We start from the raw sequence: 18,907 nt of genomic DNA, 5'->3' as shown, positions 1-18,907 counted from the left end.
AAACAAGTTGCCTGACAGAAGGGATCATTGCCGAGTCTGATGGAGCAGCACGGCCCTGTGAGGCCCAAACCTTTCCTATAAAGCAGGTGGGGAGTCCAGCCTCCCTAGCAATCCCCCAAAGCAGGGGAGTCTGACCTATCTAGGCAAATTTACAGCCTCCCATCTGCACGGTGTCTGAGTGCCAGTGGACCAGCACCTCAGATAGGGTCTGACCAACAGGAGAATCCAGAGGAAACTCTCTGGGGATCCCGGCCCCCATTCCCCACACACACCCAATTTCAAGGGGGAGAGGAGTCCCTCAAACTTCATGATGGGCCTGAGAGCCAGTTCCTCAGAGTAACCATGTCGCTCTCAGTGGTGTCTCCTGGGTCTCACCAGAGGCCAGGCACCAATCAGCATTTTCCACAATCCAGTTTTGAGAATTGCTCTGGGCACGCAACCGACCAGACCGTCTCAGTCCATCTTGTACCTGCTGCTCCTCTTGCCCATTGCTCCCCGTCTCCCTGAAAGCCCACTTGGCCAGGAGGGGTTTACTCCCCACCCCTGTTGTCCCCCCCCCCCCGGGATTCTGGATTACACAGGGCTGTCCCGTGCTGGTTCACCATGCTCGACAGAAGGGCCAGGGAAGGGAACTCAACAAAGATGGCAGGGGGACGTGAGACAGGCAGGATAATAGGAATGGAAGAAACAAGACCCGCAGAGCTCCTGCTCTTGGTTACACCTGTAAAAGTCCACTGACACCAGTGCCGCAGCTCCCAGTTCACACCAGAATAACCGAGAGCAGAGCTTGGCTTGTGGCTTTAGTACTGCTTAACACAGATGAATACAAAGGAGCAGAGTTCATGGGAGATGAGATCCACCCCCTTGTGCAGAGCCTGTGAACAAGTCCTCCTTTCCCCCAAATTAAGCCCCACTTCCTCCCCTAACACAATGCTAGGGCTGTCCCTAAGACAGCGTCCCATTTGCATGAGGCTCCCCTTCACCCCTTGCCTTGCCTGTAGATCCCAGCAGTATGTAAATATCAGTTATCGAGATGATCTGCCGTTACTGTAGCTGGTTTTATTGCTTCACCTGTGAACCAAAGGAATGTGTTTTCCTTCCCGCAGCCGTCAACTTTGTCTTTTATCCGTCCCACCAGGGCATCCATCTCCCTCAGGCCAGCTCGGTATGGCTCAGGGAAGGAGAAGCTGGAGGGAGGCTGAGCGAGGACCAAGGGCACGTGCATATGGGCCAGCGCTAAGTATAGGAAGAACGGGCGTCCGCTTTCACTAGACAGGAAACACAGGAAGTGTATTTAGCACGCTGGGTATGAGAAAGGTGTGGGGGAGGGTGGAGAGCTTGGGCAGCCAGGGCAGGGCACGGGGAAAGGTTTTCCACAATCTCTAATGCAGAAGGAACTTTTACAGAAGGCCACCAGTGGGTAGGACACTGCACTGGGACCCAGGAGATCTGGGGTCGATTCTGGCTGTGTCATAGATACACCGGGGAACCTTGGGCAAGTCACTTCACTGCTTGGTGCCTCCCTTCCCCCTCCCACCGTCCACCTGACTTATCTATTAACAGTGTGAGCTCCCTGAGGGAGGGACTCGCTCACTCTGGGTTTGTACAGCACCTAGCACAATGGGGCCTTGAACTCAGCTGGAGCCTTGTGGCTTCACCTCATGGGCCTCCACTTTCATAGCTGAGGAAGGTTAGATAGAACCTGCTGTGGCAAATCAAAGACGACACTCTTAGCCCTTTCTACCATGCACACAGCCCCTCATCCTGGGACTCCGCACCTTGCTCCCAGGACTCTCAGCACCTGCAGCGTGGGAGGAGAGAGCTCCGGATTGGGAGTCCAGCCTGCACCAGGGCATGGCAGTGCTGGACCCCTGTGAGGGAGGAGAAGTGCTTGGAGCTGGGGGCTAGCAGGAGGAGTCACATGAGGCAGGCAAACAGGATCTATCCCTCCCCTGCAGGAACAAGCAAATGAATAGGAGACTTGATACAGAGGGGTCTCTCTGCCTCAGGCTTAGTACACACGCTACCCCAGGCAGCGTCTGTTTCTGATCCGGAGGTCAGGCTCTCCCCTTTGTCTCCAGCCCTGCAGTCCAAAGGCCATTCTAGGCAAATCACTAAGTCCAAAGTCACCCAGTCAGCTGTCAGGTACTTCATCCCCCAGGCCTGTAAATCTCCCCACTCTCCTAGGGCCAATAATCAGAGTAAGCGCAATCTACAGCTGGTGCAGTCATAAACATGGCAGGCAGTGATGCCAGGAAGGGGACCTGTTTGCAAGGGCCGGCGAGCCCCCAGCCTGTGCAGGAACGTGGAGTGCCAAACTTCGACAGAGACTGAGGGAGCCTAGCGCAGACAGCAGCGTTGGATTCCCAAACAGGGCTGGGGCAGAAGGTCGGCCGCACCCACCTTTCTGCACTGGCCATTCCTGCCTCTGGGAAGGGGTAGCAGGGGCTGCACGCCTGGATTCACTGTGCACAGCTCAGACGCCAGCTTCTGGCCCTGCCCGGACCAGCCCCGCCTGCCCTTCCACCTTCGCATGAGCAGACTGGGAGGGGGAGGGATGGAGAGGGGTCATTGGCTTTTCTGCAGATAAAATCTATATGAGAGGCGAAGCTCAAGGCAGAGACCAGCAAACCTGCCTCCCAGGTGGGTTCAGGCAGCCTCGGCACCTGCCCTGGAGTGGAGCAGCTGCACAAAGTCCCAAGCCCAGCCTCATTCTTTCCTGTCACTGGGCGAGAGTCAGTTTTTCCCTGGCGCTGTTCACGTATCCCAGAATTTTATTTGCTTTTCCCCAGTTGCTAAGCGCCTGCTGCATCCACCACCGCTCCTGGCCCAGCCTGAGGAACCTGGGAGCGCGGGGGCTGTTTCCTCGCCCCAATTTCACTTCCTAAGCTCATTTCTTGGCAGTCAGATGCACTCGCTGCTTGGCTGCCTTCCAGGCCTGGTTCTCCTTCCTGGCTGCCTGCAGTCCCGCGATCCACAGAACAGGTTCAGCAGCTGCAGTGCAAGCTTGCTCCTCTGTCCCCCTGTCAACATGCCACAAACCTGACCCAAAGGGGCCACAGCTAGGGCCCTGCCCTCACAGACAATCTGAGGGAAGTCTCTGACTGCAGCTCGATCAGCATTAGCTAGAGCAGGAGTGCTAGCCTAGGCCACCACATCCTCTTACTCTGCTCTGAGCAATCCTAGGCGGCAAGGGGGCTGACTCTGCACACTAGCGCCCCCACTTGGGGGAGCTGTACTGTGTTAGGGTGATGGTGGGAGTTTTCCCTCCAATGGTCAGTCCTGCGTAAGAGAGGCCGTTCTGTCACCAGGGCCCTGCGAACCTCAGCCTCAGCAAGAATTCCCACGGCTCTGCCCCCCAACCCCACCAGACCCCATGCCTGCGGAGTTAAGGATGAGGGGGATTGACGAGTTTTGGAGGGAGGCTCTTTCCTCCCCTTCAAGAGATTCTGGGGCCACCTAAGGAGGATGATAACGAGGTTAGACCACGAGCGTAAGACTTGGGAGCCCCAGATTCAACTTCCTACTTCATCCCAGACTCTCTGTGTGACCATAAGCAAGTTATTGGCCTCTCTGTGCCTCAGTTTCCCATCTGAACGACTGGGACTGCCAAGTGCTTTGCGAACTACTGTGTTTCCCTTTGTTTTCGTTCCCCTGCAGAAATCCAAGGTAAGATCTGGACCCCGCTGCATCAGGAAGTAATTTTAAAGGATTAAAACACAGAGGGAAACAACGACGTCAGCTGCACAATGGTGTCTCAGAACTGCAAACCACACACATTCAACTTCTCACAAGGCATCTTTAGAGGAGAATCCTGTTATTGAACAAACCGGAGGGCTGCTGATCGTCCCCTCCGAAGTTTGTTTTTAAATCATCAGTGGACACATCCTGTTTTCTTGTTTACGGGCTATATTTATTTCCTCAAAAGAGGCCCACTCTTCCTCAGGGCCCTGTGAAGGGAAGGGTGGGATGACAAGTGATCGGGAGGAACTGGGTCATCCCAGTGACGCGTGTGTGTGTGCGCGCACGCGTCAAACAAAGGCCTGGAAGTCACCGAAGGAAACTGCAGTCTGCCTCACTAATTCCCAGCCCTGCAAGTCTGTGCAGTCTCTGCTGCCAAACCAGGGTCTTATCATTGCAGCCTGATCAAATTTTAAAAGAATTAAGATGCTATCATGATTCCAGCAGAGCACATTTCAACTTTGCGGCCTATGTTTCCTTCCTTTGCCTAGAGGATGTCTCCCACATCAAGTGAAAACATCAGTCAGTCCTAAAGCTCCCTGAATAGCCTTTTTATTCCACAGCCTAGCTGGAGCCAGCCGAAGTGTCACACTCTATTGCACTTTGTTGTTGGGCTGTAACATTCCCGTACAAAATTTAGCTTTAATTAAAATAGGCATATATGTTTCTAGCCATTACTGCTGTGGAGGGGAAAATCACTTTCTCTATGTGGTGTGATGCAACACTGTTTTCCTGAGACTGGAGAGCCTGAAACAATAGCTCAGGGGAAAGATGGGAAACTGTCCCTTTTATTTCAACAGGGTATCAACCTTTGAAACTTTAAGTAAGGACAATTTCAGCAACAGCGTTGTTAACTGCTTCAGTGCCAATCGTTTTCACAGACCCAGCCCAGCTACTCTGAGCAGGGTCTAAACTGAATTAGAGGAGAATACCACCATTTTCACACACCCACACATGGACACTCTACTCAACAGGACCTCGTTTTCTGAATGCTTTTCTAGAGTCTGTCTCAAGCCAATCTCTGCAAACCCAGGGACAACACTGCAGCAAAATTTCACCCAAAACTATTCACCCGTTCAGCACAAACGTATGTTCATGGTTCCCGTGACTTTATATCTAGGGAATACTGGTGGAAGTAAATCAAGATCTTAGGAGAAGATCTTTTTGTTCTGTGTTTGTACCGTGCCTTGCACAATGGGACCTAGGTCCAGGGCTTCTACGTGTTACCACAACACACATAATAAAGTTAATAATTTGGCCCGCTGATTTCAATGGGAGTTTTGCATGAGGGAGCAAGTTTGGATCTAGCCCAAACAGCAGAAGTACAATGTTTCTAATAGGAGGTGGGGAAGGAATCCAGAAATAACCAGATTCATCCCCAGTCCACTCAGCTGTGAATCCTGGTTGCTTTTTGCATCCACACTCCATGATGATTCTGCAAAAAATATATATAAAATTTAAATGGTTTAATCCATAACTCATGGGTGGGGCTTTTAGATTAAAATCCTTTGACTTTGTACCTCACATTCCCTCGGATCTGTGTCCCTGCTCAGCCTTGACACATCTTGCTACACAAAGTATAGCCGACGCACCTCGTGTTCTGTCATTGTCTAGCAATGTGAGAGAAGCAGGCAAAGAAGAACTATAGCGAACTAAACTATTGAAAAGTTAAGCAGCAGCAGCAGCCAAACTGGACTCTGCCTCCGTGTACAGCAACCTGTTTAATCGAGTTCTCAGCAGATAGTGAAACATTTCCCCCAAATAGCTAGAAATTGCTTTAAAAGCTTTTCTGTTAACCCTGCGTGTGTACGACCATGCACGGTGCAGCTGCTTCTAAAACAGTCACATGGGATCAGGGCAGCAATTCAGGGACAAGCCTTCCAAAGGGCACCCGTGTTTTCGCACAGGCCCCACTGAGGTAGGCAAGTGCCCGGATGCATGTGAACCAGCTGGGGGTTAAGTACGTGCACAAGCAAGCCCCAGTTTGGTGTATCTGTGCCCCTAAAATGGGTGCAGATAGTAGGCAAGACCAGGACTGTAGCAGGTTCTAGTTACTCTCACGCCATGACTGCAATGAGGGCTGGGTACCAAGGTGATAGATAAAAAACAGATTAGCACAGAGGTAACTCAGGGCAGAAACTGCCCTGGAAAATACATGTTTAAGGTGTGTCAATACCAACACTCCCTGGTTTAGATAACACAGTCTGAGGCTGGTCAGAGCTCAGGCTCAGATTTTGCCACTGATGAGTGAGGCAGGCCTAGCGCTGAACTGACAGGCTCTTCTTGGTGCACGTCAATAGGACGCCAGCCATGTCAGCTTGTTCAAGAGCAGTGGGATGGTTCTAGGATCCCCTTTTTCATCCCCAGAGCAACTGGCAGCTTGGGAGGAAGGATCAACTGCAACCAGCAGTTCCATGGCTTCTGGAACACAAATTTGCTTTCTCCTACTGCCCTGGCAGGATCCAGTGAAACCCTGGCCTCCAGCTCTGACTCGGGGGTGTTTAATCCTGCCCCAGCAGCTGATCTGGTATGAAGAGAATCAGATTCAGGGCCAGCCCATGCTACCAGCACCAGAATACTCCGGGTCTCACTACACAGAAAGAGGCTAGTTGCACATGGCATAAATCCCCTTTCCAACCTCTGGCACCAGTATCTCTGTAGAAGGCAACACCCTGCTCTGACTGAAGTCAATGGCCAGACTCCCTTTGGTTCAGTGGGAGAAGGATGAGATCTGCCACACACAGGTGAACTCTGCACTCGAGTGCTCTTTTGAATTAGGCTCTGCAGCTGTGTCTGTTTGATGACTACTTAGCATCTGCCCAGCCTCACACCATGCAGAAAGCTGGTCTGTAAAAGTGACAGTGGAAAACTGATGGACAATAGGAACTGGGAGCTACTCTGATCTTTGCCTTGGGACTTGCTATAGTCAGTCCTGGGTCAGTGCTGGTTTCAAGGCTTAGTTTCTCACAAGTCACCATGGCAAGAAAGAAATGCTCTATACACCTTAGGAAATGGAGGAAGCCTGGCTTTCTGCTACCCTAACCCTAGCAAGCCAGGATAAAGTGGACCTTAAAGTCACAGCATCCAAATTACCATCCATCTGTATGAGTTGTTTTTTTCTGCTTGAATTCCAAATATGAGTTCAGCTGCCACTGTCACCAGAACCACCAGTGTAAGAAGCCAATGTTTTATCCCACTTAAAATGGTATAAAGCTTTAGAGTTAGACCCTCCACTGTCCTACAGCTTGGGCACATCCAGACCCAGCAAAGTGGAAATGACTTTGCTCTAGGTACCTGACAGAAGTCAGAGACTGTCATACCTGAGCCCCTCCCATTACAGAAGAGATGCTGACTTTCCCTCTCTTTTTCCCAGCTGGCACCACGAAGCAGGGCTGCAGTTTGTGCTTGGGGACTGAGCCGATGGGATGGAGAGTGTGGTCATGGGAAAGCTTGGGAAGAGAGGCTGGTTTACACTCGGCTCAGAACACAGCCGTGCTCCTGGTCACTCCTATTTCATCTGTGAGTAGCATGTAGGCTATGAATTAGGAGTTGCAATATAATTTTAGTAGCTGGAGCAAGGAAGGAGAAAACCCAAGAGGGTAATTAGAAGGACGTGGTTTTCTAGATCTACAACTCTGTGAGCTGCCAGGGCAAGGAATGATTTTAAAGACCAGTGTGAATGCTTTCAAGGAGAGTGCATCCTCTAGCATTGCTCCTAGATCATTTATCAGAAAGAAGCAAAGGAGTGTGAGCCCCAAATTCACATTTCAATCATGTGTGTTTTGCAAACTATTAGGCCACTCAAGACACCTCTGCAGCCATTGATCTTGGCTGGCTAGACAAAAGTCTATGACTCTAAATATATATCTATCTGTCCCATCAGACACTGGTATCCTTTTCATCTACATCAATCTTCCCACATCCCAGTACGCTGTCCCAGCTGAAGGGAAAAGAAAAAAGTTCCCTTCTCAAGGGCTGTCAGCTTGACAGCAAACAAGTGATTTCAAAAGCACAGTCCATGGGCAGAGCTTAAGCGCCCCAAAGAAAATAACATTTAACCCCTGACAAGCTGGGCTTGCTCTTGCACTCCAACAGCTCTGATATTCTGGAGTTTGCCCCTCATGTCCTTGCCCCCTGTTTTAGGCCTGGCGATGCTGGGAATTGCTCAGTTTGGCTTTCCAAGCTCAGGTCAGGAAGTAGGATGTTATTTCTGAGTCCTGTTTTGGTTCTTCCTACGTGAGTGTCAAAGGATCAAAAATCCCCCTCTTGTTCTCAGAAAACTCTGGACCTGATTCTCAGTTACTCACGGGGAGGAGTGGGCTTGCCGCAAGAGATAGCTTTAAGCCACCTTTACATATTCCATATCTGGGGGGGCACGCAGAGCCCTGTCTGGCCTCTGGTATAAGCTAGAGCAGTCCCAGGGCTGCTCCAACTCATGTTCTGTTTCCCATGGCCCCTGTGAAACAGAGATAAGCCATAGAGTAATGTACTCCAGCCTCAGAGCAGCATACTCTAGCTACATCCCTGACATTCAACAAAAATCATTAGGGGACTGAAGCACATGACTTATGAGGAGAGACTGAGGGAACTGGGATTATTTAGCCTGCAGAAGAGAAAAATGAGGGGGGGTTTGATAGCTGCTTTCAACGACGTGAAAGGGGATTCATCTAGACCGTTTTCAGTGGTAGCAGAGGACAGAACAAGGAGCAATGGTCTCAAGTAGCAGTGGGGGAGGTTTAGATTAGATATTAGGAAACACTGATTCACTAGGAGGGTGGTGAAGCACTGGAACTGGAGGCAGTGGAATCTCCTTCCTTAGAGGTTTTTAAGGTCCGGCTCGACAAAGCCCTGGCTGGGATGATTTAGTTGTGCTTGGTCCTGCTTTGAGCAGGGGGTTGGACTAGAACTTCCTGAGGTCCCTTCCAACCCTGATCTTTTGATTCTCCCTGCACCAGAGATTGAGAAACGGAGCTGGCTTAGAGCCCTTTCACTAATTACACACCAGCCAGGGAGGCTCCCAGTTTAAAGGAGATTCTCAGGAGGCTGCTTACATCTTTAAAGCACCTTTACGGTATCCAAGCAGGGCCAAAGAGTAACAGAGAATTAGGCCCTAACTGTATGTTCTGAGATCCGTGAATGGTACGGGCCTTCTCGGTCCATCAGTTGGGGGCCTTGAGCCAAGCTCACTTACACCAGCAGCAGCACAGGACCCTGCAGTTCAGCTGTCACCAGCCCTGCATAGATGCCTGAGTGAGGAGAGAGACAGGAGTTCAAACACTATGTGAATCTAGCCCTACTGTGGTTCTAGGCTCTATCAAGACTGTGGAGAGGAGCTGGGTCCTGCCCTTGGTCCACACAGCCGACCCACTATACACTGCCTCCTTTCAAAAGATGCTCCATCAGCCACATTCTCCCCCCCCACAGAGTCCTACCAGAAACAAACAGCCCTTATTGCAGATATGGTGCATCTATTTAGTGCTGGGAGCCATCACTCCTCCCAAGAGGAATTCTCCTGCAACCCAGAGCTCTGCAGAAGCCCCCTAGCTTGGGCTGGATTAAACTCTGGGAATCACACCAGGCTTTTGCATCTCAAACTTCCCTTTTCACAGAGCCTGCTCTGCAAATAACGTATCTCCTCCATCCCAGCACAAACACACAGCAATAGACTACTCCCCTCTCTCACCCAGCCTAATAAACCTTTCCCCTGGTCTCTCTCCCCCACTCATCTCTTTCTGGAGTGCCCCTTTAATTAGGTGCAATAAGAGCCACCTGTTGACCATCAGTGGCTCCCAAAGCAGGAGATGCCTGCTCTTCTCCCACAGGGAAAGCAGGGCAGCTGTGTCTGGTTAACTCCTGCTGGTAGCTTCCTTCTCTCTGCAATGTGCCTGCAGCCGTCCCCCCTGTTACATCTCTCATCCTTTGCTAGGGCTCAGAATGGGGTCCTGTTAACTAGGACAAACGTGCAGCTCTCTTCCTCTGGAGAGCACCTTAAATAGGGCCACCTTCACCTGTGAACTCCTCTCCAGGGCCTCAAAGTAGCTGTAAACCCATCTCTTCTGGCTGGTTAAATGAGGCTTCTTTGTACCACTGGAGTAGCCCAAAGTAGCCAGAGCATATAGGTGACCCTGGCTCAGGGTCTCCACTGGGCTGTGGGACTTCCCTGGGAGGTGGTGAGGGCAGAGGGGTGGGGTGAAAAAAGGGAGACCTAGGCTGATTGTTGCTAAGCCATGTTCTAGTGGAGAGATCTAAGAGACTGTGGACTGGGCTCCTAAGGGGAGCAATGGAGGCACCCTTGCAGGAGTCTTTCGGGGCCTGATCCTGTGAGGTGCCCTCAGCTCTTTGGGGAGACCCAAGGGGAATGGGGACATTGGTAGCTGCCGACACAGGCTCCCACAACCAGCCTGGACAAAGCCCTAGGCTAGCCCCTGCAAGATGGACTCTACAAAGGCCTGTTCCACTTCTCATTTCTATGGCTCCCTGAACCCCCACAGGACTCACTGGGAGCTTTGCTTATGTGGGAACTGAGGAGAACCTCACTCTGACTGACACCAATGGGAATTTTGGGAGAGGAACAGAATCGGGCCTTAAGAGCTGCAGTATTTTGGTCCAGTAACAACCCTCCCTTTCCTGTGCTTCCCCAGTTAATGCTGATTTCATAGTATGTGGGGCTAAGCCCCCTCTTGCTCTCAGAATGCAGCCTGGCCCGCAACATGTCTGTTACATAAATACAGATTAAAAGACTGGACCTTTCCAAAAAATCTTACCTGTAAGCACACATGACCCCTGCACAGGAGATGCACTGAAGATAGCAGCACTTTTACTACGAGCTTTGCAGTGCATTCTTTTGTGGCTAGCAGCCTTTTCCCCCTTGAAGAGTGCTTTGAAAAGTGACTCCACAGAAACTTTCTACTCCACAGATCCACTCCCTGTACATATTCAGAGGGAGGTCCGCTCACTCTGATGACACTAAGGTTCAGTTTCACATAGGTACATTGGTGGCTAATTCCCATATTTCAGTAAGAGTTAGGATCCTAAATACCTCTGCGGATCTGGGCCTAAGACTCCAGTCCTGCAAAACTCTCACTGCTATGATCCTGTTAACTCTGGAACAGTGAGATGGTACCATCAACTATTCTGGCATCAGCAACAGAAATGCAAACTCAGTTCCCACGGCTGTGCCAAATCAGCTCTCAGAAATACCAGAAGGTAGAAGAGGGCAGGGGGAGAGGGGAATTGCAGGGGGAAGCAGGAGCCCGGCATGTGGCATCCTCTCAGCAGCAGCTGGGGCTCCCCCCTTAAGCAGGCCCCTCAAACCCGTACCCTGACAAGCCCTAACCCTCTACACCTGGACCCTCCCGCCAAGCCCCCCACCTCCACCCCACTGATCTCCAACCAGCTGCACCTGGACCCTCACCCCATCTAGCCACACTCTCCCAACACCTGGACCCCCCATTGAGACCCCACAGCCAGACCCCCCCCACCAAGCTCCATCTCCCCAGAACCCCCTCTGCTGAGTCCCAACCACTTTCACCTGGATCCTCTGCAGAGTCCCACTGCCCCTGCACCCAGAACCCCCCAACAAGCCCCAGTGCATCCACTGAGCCGCCTGCATCCAGATTGCCCCACACAGAAACCTCTCGGCCCACACCTGGATCCCCCCCACACTAAGCCCCTCCACACTTGGATCCTGCTGGGCTGAGCCTGCCCACCCACACCTGGTCTGCCTGGTGCAGAGGGGCAGGGCCCCAGGGGCAGGCCCAGCCCTCGCACTGTGTCAGGGTCAGGTGCAGCCTCACTGCCGAGTCCATGTACTGAGGGAAGTGGGGGCTTCAGGGTGATCTCCCACCTCAATGCAGCCAGTAGCCTGTGCTCCCCACTGCCATGCTGGACCCACAGTTATTTACTGACAAATTAAATTTGCAAAATTTTGTAGAATTTTAAAATATTGTGCCCATAATTTTTTTTGATTGTTTTTTTGCGTAGAATTCCCTCAGGAGTAACAACAACTCTATTAAAAGAATATTACAGTTGCAAAGTCAAAGACTCTAAAGCAGGAGTCAGCAACCTCTGGCAAGCGGCTCGCCAGGGTAAGCACCCTGGCGGGCCGGGCCAGTTTGTTTACCTGCTGCGTTGGCAGGTTCAGCCGATCATGGGTCCCACTGGCCACGGTTCGCCATCCCAGGCCAATGAGGGTGGCAGGAAGCTGCGGCCAGCACATCCCTCGGCCTGCGCTGCTTCCCCCAAGGGAGCCGCGGTCCGCCGAACCTGCCAACATAGCAGGCAGACAAACTGGCCTGGCCCGCCAGGGTGCTTACCCTGGCGAGCCGCGTGCCAGAGGCTGCCAATCCCTGCTCTAAAGTTAGGAAATGCCAGAATTTAAATTGCCTGGGTAACCTTAATTCAAGACCTTTGTGCATATGCATAATGCTACAGGGTTTAATTACATGGTCACATACTATTTTTTCCACCAGACCCCTGCTTCAGTCAGTGCACAGGATAGACAGTGCTCCCGGAGTGAGCAGTTATTCAATATTTTATTTTATCCTCATTGCTCCATATGGCTCATTTACTGAACTCTGTTCAAACCCTGCTCTGAAGACAGCATTAATAATGGGCTTGTAGTGGGATAGCTGCCCCACTCCTGGAAAACAAGGGTTAAAAGCAGCCCTGGAGAGGGCTGCAGCTGTGAAAGGCTAAGCTGACTGGAGTAGCAGTCACAGCTGTGGCCAGCTCAGTTAGGGCCCAGCTGGCCCTGATAAGAGGGCTGTGGGCCAGAAGCTGGAAGAGTCTCACTCTAGCCCTGGAGTGGGAAGGGCTGATGGTCTGAGAGTAAAGGTAGCTGGGAGTAGGGCAGGGCTGGGGAAAGGTAAGGGGCTGGGGAGCTCCAGCCTGGCAAATCCCCAGGCTGCAGGCCTTACTAAGGGCCAAAGCAAGTACTGAGGTTACAGAGGCAGCAGCCCAGAGACAGGTGGAGGCAGCTAGTCCAACCTCCTTGCTAATGATGAGTGGCCATGACAAACTGCAGTCTGCCCCAGTGAGCGGGGGGGCTAGATGATGATGGCAGTTGCCACTGAGGCAAGGTGGGCTTAGAAGGTTGGGGGTTCCCCTGAGAGGGGAGACCCAGAATGTGGGGGTACTGCTGGGGCAGGAGGCTATCAATATTTGGATACTACCCTAAGCTCTGCAGAGAGAGAGCTGCAAAGTTGTGTCTTGGGGGGAGGAAGGGGTAGACCTACCTTGCACGTTGGATGAACTGAGTTGCTTTTTCTGCGTACTCTGCAGCCAACCCAGTGAGGTTCACAGGTTGTTGGATGATGGTGATGTTTTCAAAGAGAGGAAGAGCCACCTTGGTGTAACAATCTCTCCCATGGCTGCTGGAGAGAAACCAAGAGACCCTCTTAGTAACAAGGGAGGCTTTCTGAATGAAGGAAGCAGGCCTGCTTGTGCCCTGACATCACTGGGGTCTGTTCACAATGTGACCCAGTCTCGGTTATTCCCCTTGCATCAGAAATCAAGCCTCTTCACTCTTGGGTTTGGCTGCATATGTGACACAGACAGCCCTACAGGGGATCTGAACTCAGCCCCTCACTATCTCCTCCCACTGTAGGAGAGTGAACACATTTTTGTTACCACTGGGAGGCTCCAGCCTAGCTCAGGGCCCCTTGCTGGATGGACAGTCAGTAAGGATAGTCCCTGGAGAGCTTACAGTCTCAACAGATGGGAACTGAGGCATAGACAAACTGAGAGACTTAACCAAGATCGGGGGGGTGTCTGTGGCAAAGCCAGGAACTGAGCCCAGATCTCCTGTGTCACAGACAAGTGTCTTAACCACTTCCCTCCCATAGACCCCATTGGTCTCTGACTTCAGCAGGAGCGGGCCAGGGCCCCTCATCTTGCTCTCTGGTTACTACCTCGGGCTAGTGCAGGAAGGAGCATTGATGGGTTCCTCAGGGTTTCCTTGGCCTGAGGGAGCAGTGCTGTGATGCCAGGGAGGAGAGTGAAGGGGATCCAGAGGACCAGCCTGGCCCCCCAAACCTGCTGTGTTTTATACGCACTGCAGGGTGATAGGGGATAGTCCCGCTGGGGCAGAGCAAGGGGAGAGGAGACCTCAGTGAACATTCCAAACCCTTCATCTTTACAACCCCTGCCAATTTCTCTGTTCCTGGGATCCAAGGGGAAAACGTTTTCCATTCAGCTCTGACATTTAGCAAGAGGGAGATGCCTTTTATCATCCCCGCTCCCATCAAAGCCCAGACTCCACTCCACCCCACCCCACCCCACCGGAGAAGCTGTACCTTGTGGCTGCAGAGCGTCGGGGGCACGCCGGACAGGGAGGGAGGTTGTAGCCTGGGGTGTCAGTGCAACCCATGTCGTGACTGTAGGGGATCCCGAAGTAATAGTCAAAACCTGGGATCCAAACGAGTAGGTTAGCCTGCTGTGGCCATTTGCCTTTTATACACTGTTTACACAGTTGCTGCTGCTGAGTTTACAAGCTTAAGGATGGGAACGGGTCAGTTCTAGGCAAAACAGCTGCTTCGATCCCTGTCCTGGAAGCAGAACCATGCAGGTGAATGCTCACGCCCATGGGGCTCCATGGGGGTCTGAGTAAAGGTTCGGGAATCTAGTTCATATTACAACAGGATGAGGATCCATTGAGACTTCATCGTTTGTACTTTCCTGTGGTTTTTTCCCAGCATGGTCCTCTCTTCACAGGGCTCTAATATTGAGTTAATGGAAGGCAGGACCGAGTAAATAGCACAATAAGAGGGACTCTATTCTAAGAACAAATTGACAGTGGTGCTGGACTTTCCTGCAAGTGAAGACAGACTTTTTGGGTCAACTCCACCTCAGAGATAACTCCACCAACCCCTGTGGGAGCAGCCCTAGCTGTGAACTTAAACACAGGGAAATCCAGAGCACAAATATCCCCTACTCCACCTCGGCTACCAAAAGGAATTCACACCTCATAGACTGCGCCCCCACTCTGCAAGCCCATGGGAGCTGGGCAACAGGCATCTCCACCCAATAACTAGAATTACTCCTTCCACAGGGAATTCAAGTCACTGGTCATCCCACAAACCCCTCCTGCTGCTGTGGGAGTGGGCAGGGGTTGCAGAGTCTCCTGTGCAGCAGAACGTCTCTGGCAAGAGACAGAGCAGCGGGTGGCCGGTGGCCCCCTGCAGACTAATGAGCTACAGGGGAACCGACAGAGGAGCCTGCTGCTGGCTCACTCCTCCCACTCTGAGGGCAATTACCAGGAAGGAGAAAGAGGAGAATGGGTTTAAAAAGAGAAAGGGATGGTGGGAAACAAAACACTTACTGGGTTTTACAACAAAATCTTACCACGAAAGTTGGGATGATAGAGGCCGCTGTGCCCAAGGTGCCATTTACCTGCATGGAAGCAATAAGAAGTCTTTTCAGAAGGAAAACTTTGTAGATACTAGTAATTACATATAGTGTCCAGGGCCTGACGTTTTAATCCAGCAACAAGAGTCGCTGTCTTTGCAGGTCCTGTTTAAAGCATGCCGTTTTGCCAAGGGATCCATTCCACAAGGGTGTTAGACCTCAGAGGAATTTCATAAAACAAATTGTTACGTTTTCTCAAGTCTCGTTCATAATTAAACCCTCACCACAGTTCTGCCAGACATTCAGTATTCAAAGACAAGACATTCTAAGAGTTTTGGAATAATCCATTCTTGGCTTCCTCCTCTGAACTGCCACATATGTGTTTTCAAAGATCAAGCGCTATATTCGCAGGCCCTGCCACAATTTGGCCCAGCGTGATGACCAACAGTTTAATTATGAAGCTTTAGCTATTCAGAACAATATCCTGTCATAATTTTGCATGCAAAACAACCTTTGAAGTCAGAGAATGATTTTGCATGTGAGTCAATGTAAAGAAATGGCAAGATCTGCATTTAACTAACTGAATTTCCTGGTTTTTGTGACTTTCTTTCATTGCATTTTAATGGCTCTGAATGAAAGTGTATATTTTACTTATTATCCACAGATGACTGATCTGATACACTAGAATGACTCCCTTGGAAGTTGGTACAGCGCTCCATATGCTTGCAGTATGGAGTTCAAAACTCATGAACTATTGACACAACACATAACATAGCTTTTCATGCTAGCACAGGGTATTATATCAAGGAACATTGGGGTCTGTAGGCACAGAACCATTCTGCGTGTTAATATTTTGATTAAAAGTTACTATATGTAGGAAAAAACACTCTTCTAAAGTTAACCAATTCACACATTTAAATTTTGGAGGGATCCAAAAGTTAAGTTCACATCATGATGTAACCACCCACATCTAAAAAGGCAACTTTTAAAAATATCATAGAACTGCAAAAAGAGAGGGAGAAAAAGTGAAAAGTCAGAAAAAAAACATCCTTTAAGTTCTTCTTTAATGAATGCACTGGTTTCAATGTAGGGAAAAGAATCCTAAGCGGAGGATGGGCACCTGTATATATTTTCACAATATTGAAGAAATAAAGATAGATAGATAGATAGATGATATAGGCAGAAAGTACACTGGAGAATAGTTCAACCTGCCCCTGGACCGTTCTGCCAACGTGCCTCAATGCTAAACCAGAAGGGACCAAATCCTAGTGGTGAATGAAGAGTCAGTCTTCACGGCATATTTCAAGGTTTGTCTTAGCCGCTGTGACTGCCAGCAAGGGAGCTAGTCATTTCGTGCCAAATGAGATGATATTTCTCACGACATAGACGTGATGCTCAAGTTCCCTCCACTGAACAGCCTCCGCCGTTATTTAATGCTTCTATTACAGTAGCACTCCAAAGCCCCAAGCAAGGTCAGGTGTGCAAGGTGCTGCACAGACCACAGAGACAGACACAGTCCCCATCCCCAAGAGTGCACAACTAAGTGGTAATAATCACTTGTAGCCATTCCCTGCGTGGGTTGGATCTGAGCCAATAAATTAGCTCCATGGTCCATCCTGTGTCTCTTGAGCAGGGGTGTTGGAACAATCTTTATAGAGGGGGGTACTGAGAGCCATTGAACCAAACTGTATATAATGGAAACCACTTCAAGCCAGGGACTGCCACCTCCAGCACCTATGCCCCAAGCCCTGTCTACCACTGTCTATATAATAAACTGCAAAACAGAACAGTATGAGCTTTCCGCAACGCATCCATTACCTATTACCGCAGTGATGTATCCTGCTTCCTTCAGAACTTCAGCTAATGTAGTCTCGTTGAGGGGGAGGCCACCCATTGATGTGACAGCAAAGTTGTGGGTCACTCCATTGCGAATGCCGAGCCTTCCAGTGAGCAGGGAGGCACGGGATGGGGAGCAAGTGGATGCAGCAGAATGAAAATCCACAAATCTAGAAGAGAAAGAGGCAGAATGTACCTTAGGATTTGTGATTGGAACGTCTGATAAAAAGCTGCAAAAACGACCCCCACTAGCTGGCAAAAACTGACATGCTCCCACATGCTGGGCTTTGTTCGAGGAGCCCAGGGCTGTAAACAAACATGCATGGGATTGCCATTCACCTGCCACAAGTGCAAATGACTATATTGTACATGTTAACGGCCAGTGAGATGCTGAGCTGCCTGAAGATAGCTGAGTTCTTCAAACTACCATGAAGCTATATGGGTTTCAAATTGCCACCCATTCCCTTAGCATTTGAGCATCTTCTGCACAAAGGAAATTGGGAACAGTGAAGCCTTGAGTGGATGTCATGGAGTCTCTTGCTCTTCTCCTTCTTCGGGCACAGTAAGCTCTGCTGGGAGTAGAGTGTGTTTGGGAGAGGGAGCAGGAACAGGGAGCGGTTGATGCTGGGAACATCATTGTGATTATATAGTGGAGACACTTCATCAAGTGGGAAGGTTCTACAGAGTTCTCTAAAGCCCGCCCGACGCCAGATTCATCCACACTCAGAGCCCTTCAAATGAGACGGATTTGTCACTGGCTTTCATGTGCTTCATGATCTGCATTGTCCCAAAGGAGGGCAACTGTCTTGGCAGTTCATCGATGGAGCTGTGCTCACTAATGCAGTGGCGCTCCATTAACTGGTTTGAAGAGGACCACCAATGCCTGGACCGGGTAGCAGAAATGGACTTGATGAGCTCACCATGACTTATACACTAGAGGAAGTGGGCAGCTGCATTGTGTACCAGCGGGAGCCTCTCTCTTGGTTCTCCATTCAAAGACAGGGAAGTGCTGTGACCCAGCCTGGCGGTGATGTGGGCACAGCTCTCGCCCAAGGGGAAGGGAGGGGGTTCCTAGCGAGGCACAAGCAATTAGATGCACAAGCGCAGATGTATTTTTCACAGTGGCCCTGGGCATTTCAGTCCTTAAATACCAGGCTCACCACTTCCCTACTTTGTATCTTCCCAGTCAGACCATTCTCCTCACATCCACGACAGCAGTGTGAGAGGCTTGTCTTGTCTGGAATACACAGCTGGGTCATTTCCTTAAATTCTGTTGTTGATTCCCCATCGCTAGAACCAACTTCCCCCGAACCAAGGACTTGATACAGTTTTCTGAAGCCTTTCTCACACAGCCAGGACTTCTCCTCAGCCTGCCTTGACCTGAGGCTGTTGTCCCACTTCTGTGTAACCTCACACTGGCTCCATCGGTCAGGTTTCTCCATCTAATTCTAGGAAATCATTCTCTGAGCAGCCCTAGTTCCGCACAGTTCCATGCACCAACTGCTAAATAACCAGCGGAACTGAAATCCTAAGTGACAACCTCAAAAGGACAAAGCACTAGAAAATATATCCCAAGGAACAATCTAGCAGCGCTGAGGAGAAGGGAGGTGAACTACAGTGCCTGAGCTAGAAGGTTTTTTCTATCTCATATAGGAGCTAGACTGGAATTGCCAGACTGGAGCAGATCCATTGTCCACAGAGCTCAGAATCCTGTCCTAACCAGGCGCAGAACCAGATGTTCCAGCGGAGGGCACAAGGACCCTACAATAGGAAGATGTGAAATGCCCCCACGAAGGTCTCACCCTAATCCCTAAATAGTGAGAGTGGGTGACTTAAACCTTGAAATATGCGGTTTTATAATGGTAGTGAAGTGGTGTGGCCACCCTTCGAGCCAGAGGAGGAGGAACCACTCTCTCTGCCCAGGTGGGCGGAGTCAGGCCAGGCTTGACCGTCCCACCGAAAGTTGAGAGGTGGGGCTGGAAGT

The 18,907-nt window shown here is 50.6% G+C and overlaps 1 protein-coding gene across 6 annotated transcripts in view; it reads right to left on the bottom strand.

Moving 5' to 3' along the window:
- The window catches only part of ARSG (arylsulfatase G), an 81,100-nt gene that overhangs the window by 27,026 nt on the left and 35,167 nt on the right, over positions 1 to 18,907 (bottom strand). For 4 of the 6 annotated variants that reach the window (XR_007768988.1, XM_050920657.1, XM_050920654.1 and 1 more), the window contains 6 exons: positions 16,906 to 17,093; positions 15,085 to 15,132; positions 14,037 to 14,148; positions 12,978 to 13,115; positions 1,779 to 1,871; positions 1,072 to 1,268 (listed from right to left, as the gene is read on the bottom strand). Coding sequence is in view for 5 of the 6 variants with exons in the window: in XM_050920657.1 (XP_050776614.1) it covers positions 1,072 to 1,268; positions 1,779 to 1,871; positions 12,978 to 13,115; positions 14,037 to 14,148; positions 15,085 to 15,132; positions 16,906 to 17,093 (776 nt within the window). In the remaining variant the exon portion in view is untranslated. The remainder of the gene's footprint in view (positions 1 to 1,071; positions 1,269 to 1,778; positions 1,872 to 12,977; positions 13,116 to 14,036; positions 14,149 to 15,084; positions 15,133 to 16,905; positions 17,094 to 18,907) is intronic. The other 2 variants (XM_050920655.1, XM_050920656.1) reach the window with 2 other exon arrangements.

The sequence above is a fragment of the Gopherus flavomarginatus genome, chromosome 12 (genome assembly GCF_025201925.1).
Source record: "Gopherus flavomarginatus isolate rGopFla2 chromosome 12, rGopFla2.mat.asm, whole genome shotgun sequence".
NCBI classification, from domain to species: Eukaryota; Metazoa; Chordata; order Testudines; family Testudinidae; genus Gopherus; species Gopherus flavomarginatus.
The sequence above is the reverse complement of the archived record's forward strand: the minus strand, read 5'-3'. Positions and strand labels throughout refer to the sequence as shown.